General features: G+C 29.1%; 2 protein-coding genes across 2 annotated transcripts; one reads left to right on the top strand and one right to left on the bottom strand.

Moving 5' to 3' along the window:
- Nucleotides 1-2843: 2843 nt before the first annotated feature.
- On the bottom strand, nucleotides 2844-3765 carry LOC102586289 (protein IDA-LIKE 2-like). Its single transcript, XM_015310255.1, has one exon. It carries the CDS (start codon nucleotides 3531-3533, stop codon nucleotides 3285-3287), a length of 249 nt encoding a protein of 82 aa, XP_015165741.1. The 5' UTR covers nucleotides 3534-3765; the 3' UTR covers nucleotides 2844-3284.
- A 16692-nt stretch (nucleotides 3766-20457) lies between these two features.
- LOC102585949 (U-box domain-containing protein 27) lies at nucleotides 20458-21998 on the top strand. The gene has a single exon (XM_006350922.2). The coding sequence runs from the start codon at nucleotides 20544-20546 to the stop codon at nucleotides 21804-21806; it is 1263 nt and encodes a 420-aa protein (XP_006350984.1). The 5' UTR covers nucleotides 20458-20543; the 3' UTR covers nucleotides 21807-21998.
- Nucleotides 21999-24791: the final 2793 nt, after the last annotated feature.

Here is a 24791-nt window from a genome sequence, read left to right as displayed (position 1 = left end):
AATACAATGTTACAAAGGATTACTTAAAAGATACTATATGTATTATATCATAATAATTCTACCACATTGTTGTGTAAAGCAGTCGATGAGGGTGGATTAAGCAGGATTGATAGACTCTTAGGTGGTAAGTAAGTTTTTGAAAATAAACAGTTGATAATATCTTAAAGGAATTTCAATTCGAAATGAAAAAAGAAAATGCACAATTAAATAGGACATAAATCAAGTTCACATTGTACGCGTGCTTTTTAGGGGTCAATGTACATGTGATAGAGCATGAAAGACAAGTTCATGTGAGCTAGGACCAAAACAGACAATACGTGTCATGAACTTGAATCGTGAAAAATATTGCACCCTGACATGGGGTGGATTAATATGACTGACATATTTCTAGGCTGACAAATTTCTGAAGATGGTACACCTGTCATCTTATTAGGCGAATCTCATAATTAAAGGGAGATGAAAATGAATAATTTTAGAAGGCACGATTCAAGTTCACACGACATGCATAGCTTGAACGGCAAATACATGCAACCTCAGTCCAAAATGGACAATACATGTCATAAATTTAGATCGTGATAGAGCAAGTCAAAACTAAGATGTTAAAAACTTAGGATTTGTGACAATAATTAATTAAGATGAAATCATAAAGATTATCGTTGTATCAGAGATATAAAAGGGAAAGTTGGTAGTTATATATAGCTCATTTCTTTTAGTTTTTCAAATAGAATAAAGTGATATATCTTTCCAAAAAACATTTTTTTTGAAAAAAAAGGTATTTAAGAAATATAAAAGATAAACATAGTGCAATTTACAGGGACAATTTCCTGTTATCATCATATACATATAGTGAGATAAAGACATTTATTTATTTGTATCATTATCCAGATACACTTAATTTATCAATAATTCTAGGTTCATTATTTGATTATACTATAGCTAAGCAAATAAATAAACACCTAACTTTTAATTCTCGAGAAATTTGCTTTTCAATTAGATTCCCTAATTTTTGTTTTGAATTTCCTAATTTTTCTTATTCCCTTAATTAAACTTTTTCTCTTCAAACTTTGGATTCCATGCTTTATTTTAAAAGCAAGCAATAGTACATAATTTCCTAATCGTAACTTTCTTTTTTAGTTTTTCGAATTTTTGGTACTCCGGCTTTAAAGTTCAATTAATTCAGATGCACACATTTCACGACCTATTTTTTTGAAGGTGGCGCTTTTAACGTAAAAAAATTTTCATTATGAGGACCTGAATCTGAGACATCTGATTAAGAATGAAGGAATTTCAATCATCTCATCACAATTCATGTTGATACTAGCCGTAACTCTTTTTAGTAGTAGTTTTATTTTAAAAAAACAAAACAAAAACTAAAGGTATTGGTTTTTATCATAGGACATTTTTGTAGGGAAAATCATGAACAATAATGGGGACACATTTGTTTTAAAATCATTACAAACTTCTTTACTAATTATATTCAAGAAAATCGGTGAAAACTTTACTTTTAACTGCTCCTTGTAGTGATTAAAGTAATGAAAAAGAATCTGTGTAATTATACACAAATCTAGAATCATTTTGGCACATAATTAATGGACAAAAACATATAAGAAAAAATAAAGGAAAAATAAAATTGAGAAAAAAGGTAAAAATACCATCGAATATCAGTTATCACTATAATAAAATAGAAACAAAATTGTAGTCGATATTTGTATTGTGAGAAGTATATAGCAGATACCTCAAGAAATTAGTCTGACATATTCAAATGCGAAAACATGACAAAATTGTACGTTATGATAAATAAATTACGTAGTAAATATGGATGATAATTAAAATAAATTTAATTATTGAAATAATTATTAAGAAGGAAATAAAATTTAAAATAAAAACTATGACATTGACAGCATTATTAATTATATATATTAATTTGGTATGGAGTACGGTATGAGTACTAAATAAATAAATAGTTTACGTGTGCAGCTGTATCTACGTATGACATTAGATATTATTATCAGTATCAGTACAACTTAATAAATAGGAGTTAGTAGCTTTCACTGTTGCCATTATTAGTCATAAAACAAACAAAAAATAAAATAAAATATTTTTTTATTAATTATTTTAATAAATAAAAGTTCTCGTTGTTATGACTGATTTTAATTAAAAAAAAAATGTTTGTTGTATATTGGATTGATTTTTTTTTCCAATTTCACTTATGTGGAATGTGGTAAGACAGTGTGAGCATGCTAGGTACCGAAACTCCGATAAAGGAGGAGGATTGCAATAAATTGATGGCCAGAGTAAAATTTGTTAATTCACGATATTTAATTGATTATCTTGCGATAGACTTGCCATCAGCATAAAACTTGTCAATTTAATATTGGACCAATTTTCTTGATTTTCTTCTCTGCAGAATTATTATGTACCGTACCAGAAATATTATTTTTTATTTATCACATGACAAATAGTTTTAGAAGAAATAAAAAAAGATTTCAAAATAATAATTGACGTGAAAAGAGTAAAGAAACAAAAGAAAAAAACACAAAATTTTGGTGTAATATATTGCCAAGTCTTTTGTAGAGTTGATCTATGCATACTTAAAAATTACAAAAAAAAAACACAGCCAAAGATCATAATAAAATGATAAATACTTATTTACTTATAATTATATAGAGATTTGGAGTTCGAATTATCAGAAGTTGAATCATCTTTGATAATGAATATTTTACCTACAACGAGACCTTATAATGCAAAATCAAACTTGTCAAACCCTAAAACAAATATCAAATACTAGGATACCAAAAATAAAAAGTAGAAATGGCAAGAAAATTAAAACATTCAGACAAAACTTAAAAATAAAGCCATTTCATCTTGTATTATCATGGATCTCTTCTATGTATACAGAAATTACATACACAGTTTTTCAAAGCATACTCTAATTAATTAAGACCAAAATACCCCCACCACCCCACCTCACCTCCAAGCTAGATGATGATCAATTATATTTTGATCCACAAAACCCCAAAAAATGTTCTTAATTCTTTTTCTCCCCTTTTCATTTAATTTCCCTTCTAGTCACCACGACCAAAAAAAGAAAAAAAACCATAGAACTAAATCAACCTAACACAAAATACCCTTAAGTCAATAAACAAAAAAAAAAGTTCTTAAAATTACCCAAAAAAATGTACATGTGTTCATCCAAGAAATTAAGAAGAAGAAGAAGAATTAGTAGTACCCTCCCATAACCAAAAAAAAAAAAGTTGCCAATATTTAATTTCTTCAAATAATCTTCATGGTAATCTCCAAGTACTCTTTAAACCAATGTCATTATGTTTTCTTGATGGACCAGAAGCTGGAATTGGGATTCTTTTTGGCAGGAAGTTCCAAAAATGGCCATGATTGTAAGAGTTTCTTTGGCTATTTATTGTATTGAATACTTGTGAATTGCTTCTTGAACCATGACAAAAATGACCAAAAATAGAGATTAATATAATAGTCATCCATAAAACAAGTACTTTCCTTGTGAAGAAACTTATCATTCTTGAAACTTAATTCACTATGGACAATTTTGAAAGAGTGATACTTTAGAAAAAGAAGAAAACATATGTAAATCTATTGGCAAGTAAGGTTAGAAAGAAGGAAAGAAAGAAGAAGAAGAATGAAGACATATGAAGTAGAAAGTCTTGTAAAGTTTGACAAGGCTTTTTGAAAGGGGGCCATTTGGTTTGGGTTATTGAGAGTAATGACTTGATAGGTAATTGAATAAAGGGGGAAAAGAATAAAAAGGAAAAGAAATGGAAAAAGAAGAAAGAAATGATTCTAAGTTATATAAATCGATAATGATATGATATGTGTATATTTTATCTTTTCAAAATTTTACTCTAGGTATATTTATCGTTATTTTTATAACACGTCGTTAATAAGGAAACTTAAGTTATATACGCTAATAGTGGTAATGTCTGAATATATTCTATCCCTTTTAAATCCAAACTTGAACACACTTACCACTGGACCATCAACTTCCACTATGCTTTAGTGTGTGCATTTATTTATATAACGAGTCGAAATAACACAGAATATATTACCTATACATACGATCTAATTTTCCGACAAAGGGTGGTCAGTTGGCCACCCTTCACGGGTTGTAGCTCCACCCCTGAACTAATAGGCTAATAGTGTGCAATATCTTTATACAATTAAGTTAAATTGCCTTACAATACTATGTATGTAACTTGCTACAACAAAATAGAAATATATGCACACACACAGTGCAAAGTTTATTTTGTATAATCAATATAGTTCAACTCTAGATAACAGGTTCCTCCCATTTTTTACCAGATTATTCAATAGTGTTTTCAAAATATGAAATTGTTTTATAAGTGATCTGATTATATAATTATTATTAATGTATTTTGAAAAAATGAGAAGGAAAATGATAAGGGCATCCCATACCCATCAGGCCATCACATGTCACCATGTGTCCATGATGATATATATATATATATATAATTGTTGTTATAATTGTACATTGATAAAGTAAAATATATCAACAAGGGTTGAGGCAGAGTTATAAGTATTTTTCATCCTTAACAAAACGTTTCGAGTTCGAATATCCTTAAATATGAAGTCATATTTATTAGAGAGTGTTTTACCCCTCAATGTTGAACTTTCCAATGCAGATATTAATCATCGGATGAAATATCTAATAATATACTTTAACTTGTTTTAACAGAATAATTACTATTTATTTTAGGTTATCAAATATAACTTTTAACTTTCAAATTTTATTTTTTTTCACTCAAAAAAACTCCTTTTTCTTCTTTATCAAATACCAACAAAAGAAATGAAAATAATTATATTAGTGGAAGTAAATCAAAGTTTTTTATTTTTTCTTTTTTTGGTTGGGGGTGGGGGTATGATGGAGAAGAGATGGGGGTTATGGCATTTTATGGATTAGGTGAGTGATTGGTCCCACTAAAATATTAATGGACAACTAAGGCTCTTTGGCACTGTTCCACAAAACAGGAAATCATGTCCCCTTTTTTATACTGTTCCTTTTGCTAGTGTTTGATTTGATGCTTTCCTTCTAAACTTATGTATAAAATCTCTAATGTTTTTATCACTTACTTTTTAATATATTACTGTGCTACAGTAATGAAAATCAATTTTCATAAACTATGTTATCAACTTTAAACTATAGAGTTTGAATATCAGAGGCGAGTTAGAGAGGTTGTTTATGTATTTGGCCAATAAAAAAAGTTTATTTCATGTATTTTATTTTTTTAGTATGTCATCGATTATATTGATCACTTTAAACTGTGTTTTCAATTTTAACCTGTAGTTTTGAACATTAGGACAAGTTAGAGGGGTTGTCTATGTACGTATTTGGCTGATAAAAAAGTATACCATATAATATAGTTCATGTATCTTACACGTATATTCCATATAATTTAATATGTATGTATCAGTACATTACACATATATTTAATTTAAACTTAGAAGATTCAAATATCTTTTTTATTTCTTTTTTAATTGAGTGTCTGATTAAACTATCACACAAACTTTCACTAACTAAAATATAGAATACAAAGTCTATAAATAACACTCTCAGAAAGAGTTTGTTACTGCTAATGAGTCGATGGATGCTACGTTTGTTTCTAATCGTGTGTCTGAATCACCTACAATCATAACATCATCGTACGATCTGTTAAATCTAAGCAAATTAAATTCCTTTAAATGATACTCAATAATATTTCACAATCTATTATACGATATATTGAATCTAAACAATTAAGTTCCTTGAAATAATACTCAATAATATTTCACAAGTTCTATTGACAATATCCCTAAGAAGGTGAAAAGCCTCGTTGTTATACATGGTTTATACATATATAATAAAATTAGTCCAATTCATCAAGAATATGGAGCACCTTATAAATCTTCTTTTGTTTTTTTCTTTCATAATTAATGTATAGTACTTTTTCCACCGTTAATTACAGAGCCCACACCTTTGAAAATAGTTCCAAAATATAATATATATATATGAAGGTCAAAACTATTTAATATTTGACTTTGACATTATACACATGCTTGTTGATTGTTTTCAGACTCAATTTTTTAAAACCATACTTCAAATAGTCCCATTTGTCTTATTTAGTGTAACATATTTGAAAATGGACATAGTAAATTTAAGCAATTAATAATAACTTGATTTATATAATGTTACATAATATTAAACAATTAAACGTTACAAACTAGTACTAGTAGTCTAGTAGTACATAGTAAAATGTTTCACAAAAATTTCTACTATAGAAGTATTGCACCTCTTAAGAGACATAGGAATCAACATGTCCTCATCTTTCACTCACCGAGCAGTGTGTACATAATATTAAACAAACTAAACGTTACAAATTAGTACTAGTACATAGAAATCAACATGTCTTCATCTTTCACTCAGTAAACGATATGTAATGATATCCCTCGTTCATTTTGGATTTGGATATGATTAAGCGCGACCACTAATAAGCACTAGTGAACCTCCCCTCAACAAAGATTTGAATTCTAAATCTTAATTGTGAAATGTTAAATTTTTTTCTTAAACCTAAAAACTGTTATGTTAATATGTCTAATCATTATTAAATTTGAGAAGAAGAAAGAGTAGCAAGAAGAATAGGGTTATGGGAGAGGAAAGTAAGAAGGTCAATGAAAGTACTGATTTTGATGCATAAATGAAAAGGACAGAGATTTTGTTTTCTGACAGAGACTCTATTTACTCTGCTAGAGAGTCTCCTTTGATTTAGGATTTTGTTGGACAATTTTTTATATTTATTTTATTTATTTTTTATAGGAGTATATAGTTTTGTAAAGTCTTTGTTGAGGTGGGGTGGGCCAAAAATATTGATTGGGCAACTCGATGCAGAGCTAGTATTAATGACAATTTTCACGGTTTGCATTTGTGATTTGTAGGTTATACACAAGTGGTGCTCGTAAGGGTCGATGAGTACTTTAATCGAATTCTCTTCCGCTATACATGATAATAATTATTTTTACAAGTATATATAATAAATGATGAAGTATCTTTTTTGACTTTTTCGTATATTTACTTTTAATATTTCGAATTTTTTATTTTAAAAAATCTGGATCCTCCGCTAATAAAATGAATACAGCTTGATTGTGTGAATATATTCAAAATGGTTTCTTATGTATATTTCTAAACAGTTTATATGATTTAACAAAAATCTGATTGTTATGTGTTTTATTAATTCTCCCTACCCCACACCACAATTTTCGTTAAATCTAACTATTAGAGTTTGTTGAGTATTTTATAAAAAATAAAAATGCTTGTTTTTGACAAATTTAGAGGACCAAAATATATTTAATGAACCATTTTGACTCTTTTTTTTTTTAAAGATAAAATTGGGAATTTTATTCATCTTTCAAACAAAAAGGGACCATTGTTGTCATTTTCTCTCCAAATTTGAAATGTGTTTTGTTTAATCATCCGATTTTCAAAATTTACTAATCAACTTATTCCGTTATTCGAATTAGTGTCAATTAATCCATAGGGAAGTAAAAATGATATTTTAAAAAATATTATCATTCTTAAAGATAACTCAAACTAGCTAGACATTGGATTAAGAACGAAAAAGCTCTAGCTATTTCCTACATTCCCTAATGGTAAAACCAAAAATGTCACATTATTATAATTGTATCAGTTCTAAAATTGAAAAAGGAGTTAAATTGCATATGACGTAATCCAGAACATCTGGTCAAGGATGTTTAAATTTTAAAAAATAAAAAATAAACAAGGCGAAACACATAAATAGACCCTTCAAATTGTCGACAATGACTAGATAAACACTTTTACTTGACACAAATGTAAACTTTAATTATTTATGTGTGGCTAAATTAATAAAAAGTTTATAACTAGTAAAAAAGTAAGAACAAATCTTGTTCATTAGATTGATTAACATTACTAAACATTTTTTGGCTCTCTGCACGCATTTTATCGCTGACAATTGTGGTAATATAAGTCCCTTTGGGGACATTCGATAAAATTGGGATGATACATAGAAGATTAGCCTGACCCCTGCGTAAGAATGACATGCATAAATCGAGAAATTGTCCAAATTTGAAAAAAATAAAAAAATAAAATTGTGGTAATATAAATAAAAGTTAGGACAATGAAGTAGAAATCAATTTCCAGTTAAAGCTTTCATATATTCCTCTCTAAGATAATGTCTTTCGTTCATATATGTTCTCTTAAATTTTTTTTTGTAAGATTATCATGTTTAAGATTTTGATGATGTGCATATAAGGTAGTTTATATTCAGGTCTTGATATAGACTAAATTATTGTTTTTCACTAATTTTTTTATCGTATAGTACGCTGTTATCATGTCCTAGATATATGATGTGAGTTTCAAACGCCTCTGTTATGACTTGCAATTATTAAACCCTAAAATTTATCCTAGCTAGCTAATTAGAGCATTGCATAATTTTTTTGAATTTGAACCTTACAAATAATTTTATCATTTTAATAATAAGTGCGTACACGTGACATAAAACTTCTAAAAATCTATTACTAGTTTGTAATAACATAACAATATATCCACTAAATTTTACTATATGGGGTATGAAGAGATTGAGTAGAGTGTACACATATTTTATCACTAATTAGTGGAGGTAGAAAGATTGTTTCAAAAATACCTTCAGCTCGAGCGCATCAAACTCAAGTACACAGAGAAGAAAACAATGAAAAGAGGATAGAAAATTCTACTACATGGGGTATGGAGAGATTGAGTAGAGTGTACATCACTACTTCGTGGAGATAGAAAGATTGTTTCAAAAAGACCTTCCGCTCAAATACATCAAAAACAAGTACACAAAGAAGAAAACAATGAAAAGATGATAGTAGTTAATAATAAAGCAGCGTAAAGTTTAAAAAAAACACCAACAAAATAATGTGATAATCAAAACACAATCGACAACATATGACTAATGCTACGCAACGATCTATGCAAAGCAATATAACACTCTATCCCTAATAACCTTCTACCTATTACATGATATTACTAGCTAATTAAAAAAAAAACCTAATTAGCGGCGTATAATAATTTTATATTATATATGGAAGTCCCAAAGGTGTTACTACTAATAATTACAGTAGCTCAATATTGTACCATTTTCATTGAATCCAAGTCCTATTTTGGGGGATATGCTAGACCAAAATAAGGTCAAGTGAATGATCTTTCATAATGGGTTGTGTGGGGGGTGGGGGGGCTATAATATATTAGGTGACCAAAATATTAAATATTGCAAGAGTTAGTAGCATTTAATTAACTTCTATAAAAGATGGGACTTTTGGTACAAGAATAGTGTCCCTTTGATTGACTTCAAAACATTTTTTTTCTTCTTCTGATGAATCAATCAAAGTTTTCAAACTAGGTCCCATTGATTTGAAATCTTCCTTTGATTACAATGGGTCCCTATGAAAAAGTTGAAAAGAAATTTTACCATTCTTAAATTTTTTGGATAAATTACAAGTTACTCCCCATCTTACACATCTAACTTGAAAAATCATTGTAGAAATATCATAAATTAAGGTTTTTTGTTTGTTTGTGTTTCACGTGGAGTCAGATATTCGCATTAAGGTCTAACTGAATTCAAATTGGTATCGAGAAGTTCCACATTAAAAGGTAAAAACTTTTCAATAAAAACGATTTCATAAGTCATAACCAATGCTCGAATTAGGAATCTCTAATTATGAAAGAAGTTAGATTCAAATTGGTATCGAGTAGTTCTACATTGAAAGATAAAATACATTCCAACAAAAACAACTTCATAGGTCAAAACCAATGCTCGAATTAGGAATCTCTAATAATGAAAGAAGTACTTACCATTTCATTGTCATCTATATCGGTATAATTTAAAGTTATTCACTAAATATCTCCTTTAACTATCACGATAATTAAAAGCAACAATATTGGAAAAAGGAAAAAAAAGATAGTTCTAATTTTTCCCTCTAGTATCATTGTGTTTACCAAAGAGATGCATAGTAAAAATAAGAAAAGGTGAAATGTTCTCCACTTTTTCATTGAAATGAATAGGAAAAGTTTCCATTAAAAGTGAATATATAGTACTAATAATCAGACATTGGGGTAAAAAAAAAATGGCCATGGAGTTTTACATTTTTAAGATTTAGGTATTTTCTTCATATAATTTGTCAAGGTAGATGGAAGACTCATTAAATTTCATTGAATTAGAGTGATGGTTTAAGTAAATTCAGCCTTTAAATTCTTATTAATTGGTTCTTGTCCTTGCTTGACAAATTAAAAGCTTTAGACAAAATACTTAAAAACATGTAAATGGGACGAAAATATCACACATTATTCTTCACTTATTATAATCTTAGAATTGGTTCAAAGTCAATTTAGTCTGGAACTTGTGGATGGAATATTTATCCCGGGATAAAAATGTAAAAATAATAAAAGTACCCCTTAAACCCTCTTTTATATACAAACAACTTATTCTTAGAAGGTATTTTTGTAAACAAACAACTTATTCTTAGAAATTATATCGTGCATATTTGACAAACCAAACAAAATCTAATAAAGTTGTGGGGTTACTACAATTTATGGGCTTGGTGGCAATAGACTTGGGCCTCTAGCGAATGTAGAAAAGCCCATTAATGGGCATTCTATGGACTTATACTCCTTTTGGGCTTTACCCAATTTCAAAGGCGTGAAAGCCTTTAATTTAGCCAAAATAAAAATTAAATAAATGTTTAAAGAAAACAAATTAAAAAAGAAATTAAGGATAGTATTGTGGAAATAGTTTTATATTTGTTATGCGGGTAATGTTTATATTTACTATATTGTAAAAATAAAAAACAACATATTGGTCATTATCATGAGAGTGAGTTTTAAAGTGTGTATCGCAATTATACAAACATATTATAGCAATATTATTTACACTACAAAGTGAAAAGGTAAGATTTGCGTATAATCTATCAATCTTTCATCACTTACGGGATTTCAATGGATATGTTGTTATTAAATAATATAAGGAAAACAGTTGTCTTTTTTTTTATATATAAAAAAAACGAACTTCTAATATAAATATATAATAATTTAATTTAAATTTCTTAATACAAGATACTGATTGAAGTCAAATTATACAAGCATGAATATTAAAACAATAAGTTGGTCAAATTGTTTGATTTTTTCCCCTATGAATAATTTAATGAAATTATATTTTAAAATAAAACTTCAAATACAAACAAATGTTAATTTAATTTGATTTTTCAAGTACAAGATACTGATGGTAGAAAATAATGCAAGGATGAATATTAAAACAATAAATTAGTCAAATTGTTTGAATTTCCCCCCCCTATGAATCATTTAAGAATATAATAATATATAGATGTTTGAATTCAAAGATTGCATGTGAGCTAAGATTAGATTAAATTTATTATAAAGATTTAGGTCGGCGCAATTTATGTTATGTAATATATTCTTAAATATAGTCAAACCTAATTTTTATAATATCTACCTAGAATATTTAATTAACTAAACTTACTAGTATCAATTAGTCAAATTACTAGACCTTAGGCTTACTTTCATTTTTTATCCTCTATTATACATTTGACAAACAAATTGAATATGGTGATTAAGCATTATTTTATTTTATTTTTAAAAAATTAAGTTATATACACTGAAAATATCATAAAGATATTTATACTATTAGTATATATTAACATGTAAATTTATAATTTAATCACTATTTTAGAAGGTTACTAATTAATAATTACATGTATAAGTTATCTCTTTTAATTAATATTTTTTTTTATATAACTATATACTATTTAAACTCGAAATTTATAGCATTAATCTCTAATTAATTGACTGGATAAGAGTAATGTCACATCTAAATAATTATGATGTCCATAGATATTAGTGGCCACAAATTTTATTTTTAACATCGAGGATCATATTAATTTGGAACAAGAAAAAGAAATTAGCCGATAAAATCTCAAATAAGTAGATTACTAGAAGTTGAGATTGCTTTTTGTCAAAACAAACTTGACCTGACGTCCCAGCTAATTTAGATTCACATCGTGTAAGATTTTATTTAGAGTGAAAATACTTTGGATCAAGAATTTTTTAAAAATTCAGAACTCAAACATGAAATTTCGAATTAAAAAAGTAGCAGTCCTACATACTGCACCACATTTGTTAGTGGTTCTTTATACTTTGTTATCAATTAAGAAATACAGTAAAGTATGAATACATTGTTTCACATGGAAAAATATTCGATACACCTAACATATATCAAAATAGTTTGAAAAGTAAAATACAAAAATAAAAAAGATGTAGCAAAATAAATAAGAAAATGATTACATGCCAGTCAAAACAAAACAAAAAACGGAATAATAATAACAATAAAATAGGGTAATAACTGAAACACAAAAACAATATATAGTCGTAATAGAAATCGAAGGATAATAAGAATTTACAAGAATGATGCTAATACTAATGACGTGAAAGAAGAAATAGATACAGTGCATCAAACTATCAAATCTATTCCATTAAAAAAGCAAAATAACACACAATACATGTACTAACTTTAAACCTTCCATCGTAATTTACAACCACGATATTCTCCTACCTTGAAATAACATAAACAAACCTATTTGTTTGTAATATACGTCTTCCAAATGTAAGTAAGGTGGGTGGAAGACTAACTCTGTGTGACTTCATTATAACAACCACAATTTTCATATTGTTTAAGCAAAAATAGGCTGGAATATTTTTCTGATTTTGACTTTTGGAAAATTTACAAATTATTGCCGTATGGTACAAAACCACTATATAATATATTGAACTTTATTTTTATTTAATTGGTTGAACAAACAGCTCATTTCAAGTAAATAAAGCATTTATTATTATTGGTAATGTTTTCATGTGTTAGGTAAGTCAAATCTAGTTAGGTCTTTGTCTTTGAATTTTTCAGTTACATTACTAGAACAACTTAACTAGAATTTGTGTCTCTTTTTTATCTTTCATAATTTTCAATATGGTCCCCATTTTAATTTATTAATTTCAAATATCATCAATTTATTGTTTGACCATTTAATGTTTGAAAATTCGATTGATTCAGATTCGAGACCCAGTTGAAAGAAACTCTTTATAAGAATTTTTTCAGTTTTTATGATTGAAATATGAGATTTTTAAAATAAAATACGTGATAATTTCCTCTGTTAGTTGAACAACTTATCTACAAGAGAAATATTATTGGTGGAAGAAATCTCATTCATCATTTTACAATATTTATTATTGTAAGTTCCTCAGATTTTCAAGTTCGGTGATTTTTTTTTGTCAAGCAAAGTCTTTCATAATTTTTAGTATTGCAAATGTTCAATGTGTATCTCGTAACAACAAATAATATTTTTTGAAATATATTTCCAGAAGATAATTTAATTTCTGGTGTGTGACAAAGATTTAAAATAATTTATTTTCATCAAAAGTGGGAGATAATAATTTTCTTTAATTTTAGATGGAAGTCATTTTATTGCTCTCTCAATTCTATTCAAATTCTTAACTTCATTTACATTGATTTCTTTCAAAAAATAATATCTTATGATCACTTATAAATTGAATATAAGAAAATGATTTTATTTAGGTTATTTATATGTGAAAATAAATATCTCTTACAAATAAAATATAAAATTAAAAATAAATTCATAAAAAACTACAAAATTAAATCTCTCAGGTTCTTTTAGATTTAAACAAAAATTATTTTGAGGGAACAGGGTTCATATGTACACATAGGTTCGATTGATTCAGATATAAGACTAACTTAAAAAGAATTCTCTATCAGAATTACTATTCAAATTGTTTTCCTCTCAATTTGATTTGATTTGCGATTTGATATGATTTTCGATTTAATTTTGTTATTCGAACAATATATACTTGAAAAAACATAGCTTGAAATCATAGCCTATAAATTGTAGTAGGAATTGGATTATTCGAAATGTTATAATTGGAAATGAGTGTAGACAACATTGAAATGGACATCACTAAAACAACAAGCCATCATTATCCACCGCACGAAAACCATCATTATCGTTAATTACTATCATTCAACCCAACAAATTTTACAAAGAATCCAAAAAAGTATGTAATTTGTATCTTATACATAATACTAATACACAACTTTACAATCAATAAAAGAGACGGATTCAAATATCTTAGTACTTGATTATGACTAGTTGAATTAAAACATTCCTTACGTACGTTAAGATGAATTTTTTATAATATGACTTCTTCGTTATTATATTTTTCTTTTCTTTTGTTTTTATATTGGCTTGAACCAATAATTCATCGAAGACAACGTTTCTATTTATACAAAATGGAAATAAGATTATGTAGACATCTTCCTTCGTAGATCTCACTTATAAAATTACACTCCATCACGATATTTTAATAACATGATTTTGAAGTAAGTAGAACGAAATTGTACACGTAACTAGTGATTACAAACGTATAAATGTATCTTTCACTTTTGAGATCAAAAGTCAAAAATCATAAGTGCAATGTCCTTTCAAAATTCCCAACAGTCAAAATTAATAATAATTGTTCAACATTAGATATATAAAATACTAGTTTTAAAACGTAAATTATAAGTATATTCTTGTAAGTGCCGTTAGGTTGACACACAATTTAAACATGCACATTTTAGTTTTACTCAATATGATAGCTAGTATTTTAACCACCAATAACCAAATAGGAAATTCAATCGTGAGGGAGACGTTTAAATTATATATACTGACAATCTAAAAAAAGAAGAAACTACTATTGTTTTGAGCAAAAAAGTAACTATAAATTAGTGATATCAATATTCTAAAAATAAAATAAATCTTGTACTTTAATAAATATATGTGAAAGTATCGACGTAAGATAGAGCCATTCAATCTTAATGTTACATGAAGAATATAAGTAATTATTGATAGTGTAAAACCCTTTATACAAATAGTGTATATATGTTAAAATTTTCATTTTTAATTGGTATTGCACGAAAAGGTTCTTTTTCAATACTTTCAAGTCACCATTTTAATATATGTATTTTCCTTTTTTTTTTAATATGTTTTTTTAAATATTTAACAGCTTTTAAATTCTAACTTCCCCATAGTTATTTAAGATCGCGATACATCTTTAATCTAAGATCACAAATAAAGATTTTCTTTTTTTATTTTTAATCAAATAAAAACATATAAAATAAATAAAAAGGAGGAATACTAAAAATTGGTTTATAAAATAAAAAGAAGAATATGGGGGAGTTATTTTTCTTTTTCTAAAAAAAGATGAAAAATATAAATAAATTAAATTTTATAAAAAAAGTAGAAACAAAGGTTTGACCAAAGATACGTCTAAAGTTCCACAATTTTTTTTAAATTTAATTTATTTATACAAAAGCAAATCACCAGCCGTGCGTTTTGTGTCACGAACCGACCAAGCGAACAAATACGTAGGGCCCATTAAATAGGGGCCCAAATAATAACTTATTGCCTCACTGAAAGTGGGCCCAATAAGCCCACGTTCCTTTTCCTCATCATACGCAACAATTTCGAATGTAATTCAATCCCACTAGGGGTGTTCACGGGTCGGTTTGGATCAGTTATTGGTCAAAATCAAAATCAAATCAACTTAATCGGTTGTAAAATTATCAAAACCAAACCAAATCAGATATAGTATATATTTATCAGTTTGGTTGTTATCGGTTCCGGTTCGGTTTGGTTTGGTTATTCGATTATTAACCATAGACAAAAATAAAAGAAACAATTCATTCAAAACGTGAAAAAAGTGACAACACTCTATTTAAAACGAAAATAGTTAGAATGATTGGTATTACAAAACTTTCAATCATTGAATTTACTATGAATAAAACTTCAAAATTTATTATTTTGGCCTAGAAGAAGAAGACAGTGATATTTTCAATCTTATAAAGAATTGTCATAGACACACTCATATACATAAAGCCAATAAGATAAATATACTAACCTTGGGCATTTTTTCTTTCATAAGTAAATTATAAATAAATTTTGATGAAAACACATATAAGATCTTTAAAATTGTTTATAAAAATAATATATTATGTATGTATAATAATAAAATATATGTATATAATTTGTCGGTTCAGTTCGTTTATTTCTTCGGTTTTTTCGAACAAAATCATAACCAACCCATATATTATCGGTTTTTAAAAATCTAAAACCAAACCACACCTAACCCAAATAAAAATCGATTTATTTAATTGGTTTGGTTCAGTTTTTCGATTTGGATCGGTTTTTATCCAAACCGTGAACACCCCTACCCACCACCATCGTCTATCGTCACCTAAATAATCTTCGTTTTGTTTTAATTTATTTATCTTATTATTTAAAAAATATATTATTTTTTACATAATATATATAAGATCATAAATGTATTTGAATATATTTTCACTTGACTCCATTGAATTTTTATTTTATTTATTTTTAAAAATAATATATAGATCAAATAAATAAATTGAAACGGATCGACTATTATATCATAGTCTCTCTGCAGCTACTAATTTTGATAGGCCCACATAAGTTTGACCATGGCGACCCATCCTAATAATACCGTGCCTTGTAATTTCCGGAATTTGGTCCCCCCCCCGCGCACCCCGGTATAGGCGCCTTTAAAAAGTTTAAATTAGGACTACTTTTTTTTAAAAATAAATATTTTGGTTAAAGAGAAAATATATTTGAGGTTAAAGTAAATAAATTGTCTTCTTAGTCTTAAGTTCAAAGTTCAATATAGTTCTTTTAATACCAATAAAAAATTGTAGAGGTTAAAGTAAATAGATTGTCTTCTTAGTCTTAAGTTCAAAGTTCAATATAGTTCTTTTAATATCAATAAAAAATTGTGGCGGGATGGTAAGTATTTTTTTTAATTTTTAATTAGAGGTGAGGGATTATGTGTGAAATTATCTTTGTTAAAAAGGCATTTCATTCTCTAATATGAGATTTTTCAATGTGAATTTCAATTTAGTAAGGTTATAATGTAGGTACTAGACGTCGGACGATCGAAAAATTAAAAAAATAGCGTTTCTTTTATGATACTGTAGTTATTATATATTAAGATTATAAATTTAATAAAATAATATATATCACGTGCAAGTTTTCTGCATGTGGTTTGTTTATGATTTTTGAGCGTTGATTGTGACTCAGCACGTGAGAAGGGATGAGACTGTACAGTGTATATTTTTGTGTTCTAAGCATTGTCCGAGTGAGTAGACAGAGACCAAGCAAAGGTTTCTTTTAAGAGCTAGAATTGGTTCCTTTTCTTGCGATCACCCTGTATTTATTTAGATATTGAGGCATGGTACCCTAAGAAAGTATAGGTTTGCTCTCAGTTCTATCTTGTTTGACATTTTGCGGTAATGGGGTGGATTTCTAGAGCAAACTATTCATTGTTGTGTTGCCCCAACCCTAGAAATGACATTTTGGTGCGGAGCATTGTTTAGAGGGAGAGAAATTGTGGTTGAAAAATCAATCATCAGAGGCAATTAGTGTGCTTTCATCAAATAATGTATGTGAGGCAATTAGTGTGCTTTCATCAAATAATGTATGTGAGGCAATTAGTGTGCTTTCATCAAATAATGTATGTGAGGCAATTAGTGTGCTTTCATCAAATAATGTATGTGAGGCAATTAGTGTGCTTTCATCAAATAATGTATGTGAGGCAATTAGTGTGCTTTCATCAAATAATGTATGTGAGGCAATTAGTGTGCTTTCATCAAATAATGTATGTGAGGCAATTAGTGTGCTTTCATCAAATAATGTATGTGAGGCAATTAGTGTGCTTTCATCAAATAATGTATGTGAGGCAATTAGTGTGCTTTCATCAAATAATGTATGTGAGGCAATTAGTGTGCTTTCATCAAATAATGTATGTGAGGCAATTAGTGTGCTTTCATCAAATAATGTATGTGAGGCAATTAGTGTGCTTTCATCAAATAATGTATGTGAGGCAATTAGTGTGCTTTCATCAAATAATGTATGTGAGGCAATTAGTGTGCTTTCATCAAATAATGTATGTGAGGCAATTAGTGTGCTTTCATCAAATAATGTATGTGAGGCAATTAGTGTGCTTTCATCAAATAATGTATGTGAGGCAATTAGTGTGCTTTCATCAAATAATGTATGTGAGGCAATTAGTGTGCTTTCATCAAATAATGTATGTGAGGCAATTAGTGTGCTTTCATCAAATAATGTATGTGAGGCAATTAGTGTGCTTTCATCAAATAATGTATGTGAGGCAATTAGTGTGCTTTCATCAAATAATGTATGTGAGGCAATTAGTGTGCTTTCATCAAATAATGTATGTGAGGCAATTAGTGTGCTTTCATCAAATAATGTATGTGAGGCAATTAGTGTGCTTTCATCAAATAATGTATGTGAGGCAATTAGTGTGCTTTCATCAAATAATGTATGTGAGCTAATAAATGTAAATATATGACACTTAAGTCTTATGCAACCTCTAAAGCCAACACATGAGGAGGTTGGGGGTGTCCGTGCCATATTAAGAAAAGTTCGGTCATCCCTTTTTCTGTTTTGAGACACTTCAACACCCCACATCACTCTTAGGACTGGACATTTAGTGTGTGAGTAATTTAATTCGGAACCCATCATCAGTAAACAACAATTAGATAGATCCTACTTTAATATAAAATTATGACATCTAAGCTTAACTCAATTCCAAAAATTAGTTCATGTGAAGAAAATTATCAAAACAAATTAAAAATATCATCCATCCTTTTTTTCATATGATGTGGAACTCTTCAACAATAAACAATATCCTCACTAGTGATGGAGCACATGGACATTCACCCGCGAACTAAAGTTAACTCTTATTATCTACGTTTCGTTTACTTTCAATGTGTTTGTCTTACTTTCTCTTTATAAAATGAATTTCTCTTCTTTTTTTTAGTTACTTATGGTATTCTGTTTGTAAAAGTATCATTTTTTCCACTGAGTAATTTGATACAATAATGCAGTTGGGAGCATCTAAATTTGGATAAGCAAATATTTAAAAAAAGGATTTAACTTCAACTTTTACAGTAATGGCGCACGTACAATCATTATGGACTAGTGGGAGAGACTGTACTTCTTAATTCCCTTATATTATACTCATATAAAATTAAAGTTTGATCTTTCAAAAACTATTTTAACCATCAATGAAGTACATTAATATTATTTCTTTAGATAAGACAAAAATTGAAAAGAATCCAAATTTAAATAATACCAAAATAAAGAAATTAAGAGAAAAAAGAGAGTGAAAAGAAGCATGTAAATTGGATGGCAACGAGCAAAGCACACTAAAGAAAAGAACCTCATTGGAACACCCAATGTGCTCAACTTTTTTCCCCATTTAAATTGAATAAAAATCTATCTTTTCATTGACTATTTCACCGGTATAAATTTAAATTTAGTAGATAAAAGAGCACAGATCTAATATATGTTACTTTATTTATTTTATTCTATGTAGCACAAACGAAATTAAGACAGTTAATTATATTTTATTTAATTTTCAATTATTGTGACTTATAATATTTTTAAAAATAATTTTACATAATAGTATATATTACTATCTTTGTCTCAATTTATGGGGTACACGTGAAATTTTGAGAGTCAATTAAATTTTCAATATGTTCTTTAAATATTTTAAGTTGTAAATTATTATGTTTTATAGTACTTTTTCCTCCATAATTCTTAAATATATAACATACTAAAAAGAAAGGTAAAACAAATAAATTGAAATGAAGAAGTACCAAATAGAGCAAATTGAAATAAAAGGGAAAATCGATCAATTTACCGACTAATCCTAAATTACTCACATTCTCTTCAATATATAAGAAAAAATAAATACACATTCAATATTTTTATCAAATCAATAATAAATATATTTATTTAAACTTTTAATTGATTGTTATATCTATTAAATTAATCACTCAATTAGATTAAGTGTAACTTTTGAATTTGAATCAATTTTCAACATGTTCATCACACTCCAAACTTACAAAAAAAAAAGGTTGAGCAAAAATTGTGATATGGTGATAACTATTTCTTTTATCTTTAATTAAAGATATTTGAATTCAAATTCTTATTGTAAAATCACCTTTGTTAAGTAGCATTTTATTTTATAATATAAGATTTTTCAATATAAATTTTAATTGAATCGAATTCTTGGACGTGAAACATGAAAATAAGAAAAAGTAGAAAAAGAATATAAAAAAAAAAGTGAAAGAAGGAATTAACAAATAAAAGACTAAATAAATAAAAAAAAGCCAAAGGAATTTCCACTAAATGACGTCACCATTCCTTTGACTCTATTTTCTTCTTCATAAACCCCTTCTTTCCCAATTCCCCCACCTCTCATTCTTCTCTATTCCTTTCTCTCTCTAAAAAAAAAACTTGACCCACCAAACAATAAAAAAAATTTGCGCATTTCTCTCTCTAAAATAATGCGGAAGGATGATCTGTACATAACGGTGCCGAGTTTTTTCCGGTGTCCGATTACACTAGACGTGATGAAATCTCCGGTGAGTTTATGCACCGGAGTTACTTATGACCGGAGTAGCATCCAGCGGTGGCTCGACAGCGGTAATAATACATGTCCGGCCACCATGCAGGTGCTACAAACTAAGGACCTTGTACCTAACTATACACTACAACGACTCATCCAGATCTGGTCTGACTCGGTCCGGACTCAGCGTTCCGATACCGAGTCTAACCGAGTTAACTCTGTTAATCACGATCAAGTTCGTGAGCTAATTAAACACTTTGTAAACGATTTCCGAGTTCACTCCGAGTTGGAGATGAACTCGGATCGGTTATCGAAGCTCTTAGCCTTCTCAGAAGAATCAGCTGAGAATCTCCGATTTGTGGCTTCTGTAGCGGCGGAGAGTGATTTTCTCGCGATTCTGACTTCGTTCCTTGTTCACAACCCTAAAAATCTTAAAGTTGTGGAGAAAATCGTACCTCTCTGGAAAATGCTGCTGGTTGAACGAGGTTCCTTATCGAAAATCGGGAAAGCAAACGATATATATCCGGCGATAATATTTGCTCTGAAACATGGAAGTTCAAAGTTGAAAATGGAGATGTTAAAAGCTTTAGAGTTCATCACATCAACCGATTCCGAAGCTAAATCATCCTTATCAGAAAACTCCGATTTGTATTTAGTTTTATTGAGTTTTTCAACAATCAATTCCGATTGGAATCCCGATTTAATGGAAGTCTCTGTTTCCTGTTTAATTTCTCTCGCAATGCTTCGGAAAAACCGGGTGAAGCTTGTGAAAGCCGGCGCGGTGAAATCAGTCGGAAAAGCATTGTCCACGGCGGAGATGGGAACCGGATTAACGGATAAAGTGTTGAGATTATTAGAACTGATATCTACTTGTAAAGAAGGAAGATTAGAACTGTGTAACGACGGAGATTGTGTACAAGCTATAGTGAAGAAAGTATTGAAAGTATCAAACGAAGCAACGGAACATGCAGTAACGATTCTATGGAGTTTGTGTTGCCTTTTTCGGGATCACCGGGCACAGGAATCGGTGGCGAAGAGTAACGGTATGGCCAAGATATTGTTATTGTTACAAAGTAATTGCTCGCCGGCGGTGAGACAAATGGCCGCCGATTTACTCAAGGTGTTCAGGGTGAATTCCAAAGCTGTTTCTTGTCTTTCTACTAGCTATGATACTAAAACTACTCACATCATGCCATTTTGATTGGGGGTTAATTTTTTGTTGTTGATAACTTTGGGGGGGCTCTTGGTTGATTTTTGTAAATCATATAAGCAATTTTGTTGAGAAAATATATATAGAATTGGAAAAAAAGAGAAGAAATTTCAATTTTTTTCAACTTTTTTCCCTTCCTTGATCAAATTAACACAATTGAAATTTAATGTGAGTTCACAAAACACTTCATGTTTGATGCTTTCTAAAGTATTTATTTATGTTCACGAGATAGTGATAAAGTTTGCATATACTTTATTTTTTTCCTTGTTTTCTGAAGTTGATTTACAAAAGAAGAGAAGTATTGAAAATACTTATAAGCTTGGTGTGAATTATTAATTTTAAATTCGAACTATTAACAACATTAAAAACATATATTTACTTGATTAATTGAACATAATAAATACACTTCCGATCTTGCAATGTGAGCGAAATACACTCCTAAATTCTTGTCAAGTTTAGGGGTGTTTTCATGATTTTTATTAAGAGTTCAATGTTTCTATAAAAATTTAAGACTATTTATTATGTCATACAATAGATTAAGGGTGTATCTAAGTTTAAATAATCAAAATAAATAAGTGTTTTTAAGGTTCTCAGGGAACAAAAATAATAATTTTCATCAAATTGGTATTTTCAATTCTTGTAGAAAGGAGTATTCTCTTAACAAAACATTGTAGAAAAGTTTTTGGTCAAATTTGTTGGTCAATTTGATAACAAGTGAAGAACTTAACAGGTTGGCAATTAATTTCAATAGCTTTAATAAAAGAGCTAGTAATATAGTACATTCCCACTTTGCAAAAAGAAGAAAACGATGGTTTAATGCGATTGTACTTGCACTAACCTCACATGAAGCAATTGAACTTTAAATAAAAGCTGCGTGATTTTGAATTAATCGATCGTTAAGTGAGTATAGTGGAAAGAAAATAAGTTTAGCACGGCCTTTGCTTTTATTTGTACAAGAAAAATAAGTCAGGTTGAACCTAACTATTTAGTTGCTAGTAATTTATGAGTCTCATCAACAAGGTCTAAGCCAAACAACCATTTCATGAATTTTGATATTGTCCCAATTGAATCACATTACTCAAGATTTCAATATGTGTATCAGACACTTGGTTAAATTTTTTTTAATAAAGAAAGACCTCGGCTTAACAAAAATATAAGCAATTTTCCTCACGGTTTCTTGCTAATCTATCGAAAATATTTACCTTTATAAGGTAGAGATAAGATTTGCATGCACATTATCTTCTTTAAATTCTACTTGTGATATTATACTGAATATGTTATTATGTTATTTAAAAAAACTTGGAAGAAGGATTGATATTATTTGTGAAATAGTAACAATTAATATTAATTAAAGGAGCTCCATATTATTGATTCTTTATGCTTTTCCTAGTAGTAGGAGCAAATAGGGTCATTATGTAAGACCGGGTTCCGTCGTTATAGAAAAGCCAATGGGAAAAAATTTTGGGCCGAAAAACTTTTTCGTAGTATCTTGAGATTTCCCAACCTAGTCTAGATTAGGACGAAATCAGAGTCATTAAAGTCTAGAGAAATCTGGTAGCAATTGGGTGATTTAATTATGATTTTGATTACATGAGTAGATAGATAAGCCGTTAAGGAATCCGTACGACTTTACATAATTGAATTCGGGTGAGTAGAACTCCCGAAACTGAATCTTAGTGTGAACGGGTAGTTTCTGAGTGTCGTTGGTTGAAGGTGTATTGTGAAATGGGGTCTTGAAATTATTAATTTTGCTCACTATTTCGTGCCAGCCACTTTGGCGGTGATTTCTGTCGCCAGAGCGGGGCCGCTGTAGCTGGGTGAAGACTGCTGTGGCGGGCCAGACGCGACTTAAAGTCGTAAATAAACCCCAAAAATATTTTATTCTGCAATTTTTCGAACTTGAGAGCTAAGGAACGAACCCAGAGATTTTCTTAACAGTTTTCCACCATTCTTGAGGCTAAAGGTAAGATTTTAACTCCCCGAATCCGTTTTTCGATCTGTAGAACGTAATCTAATGGGTAATTATCGATGGGGGAATGATTTGATATGAGACTTATGGTGGAAAAAACCCTAATTTGGGTAATGAGATCATGGGTATGATCTAGGGTTGTTAGAATCGTTAGTAATCTGGGTAATTAGTGATTGTTTATTGATTCCCGTATTAAATTGATTGTTTGTAGACCAAGAACAAGCGGAAAGAATCCGAAAAGGGAAGAATCAAGTTTCGTAGGGTTTCAAGCTTGTTTCGAGGTAGGTGATGGTTGTGATTCTATGATTGTGTGATGTATGTTTGTCTTTGCTTCATTATGATACATGTAAGTATGCGAATGTTGCATTATTGATCACACTAATTGTAAATGAGGATAGATGAATGATGAATGCCATGAATCATGACTTGATTGTATGATTTGAGAATATACTTGTGATTGTGGCTTGTTGAATGGATCGGGTGTTGCGTTCCGACACACTAACTTGGATCGGTTTCCACGTTCCAACATAATTATGAGATCGATTGCCACGTTCTGGCATAAATATTGGATCGGGTACCACGTTCCGGTATGCTAACTGTTTGGGTTTGGGCTCCATGAGAGAACCAATGATTTGATATAATTGTGTATCTTGAGAAATGTGAAACTGTACCTTGTTCGTAAATGTTGATAATCTTGTATATGTTCAATATATGCATGTGATTATATTGTTGTATTGACTTATGTATGTTGCACTTAGTAGGATAGCCGTGTGATCCTACCAGATCCTACCAGTACACTGTGGTTGTGTACTGATACTGCACTTGCTCTTTCTTGTTGAGTACAGGGCATCTTCAGGCGGGTATTGACATACCTCGCTTACAAGATCAATGATTGTCGTTCGAATTCAAGGGTGAGCCACTTCTTCTAGGCTGCCATGAGTTCTCTTTCCGTCTATGTCCACATTTCAGACTTAGACTTTCTAGTTAGTTATTAGTCATTAGTTTGG

Source organism: Solanum tuberosum, unplaced genomic scaffold (genome assembly GCF_000226075.1).
Source record: "Solanum tuberosum cultivar DM 1-3 516 R44 unplaced genomic scaffold, SolTub_3.0 scf00131, whole genome shotgun sequence".
Classification (NCBI taxonomy): Eukaryota; Viridiplantae; Streptophyta; class Magnoliopsida; order Solanales; family Solanaceae; genus Solanum; species Solanum tuberosum.
The sequence above is the reverse complement of the archived record's forward strand: the minus strand, read 5'-3'. Positions and strand labels throughout refer to the sequence as shown.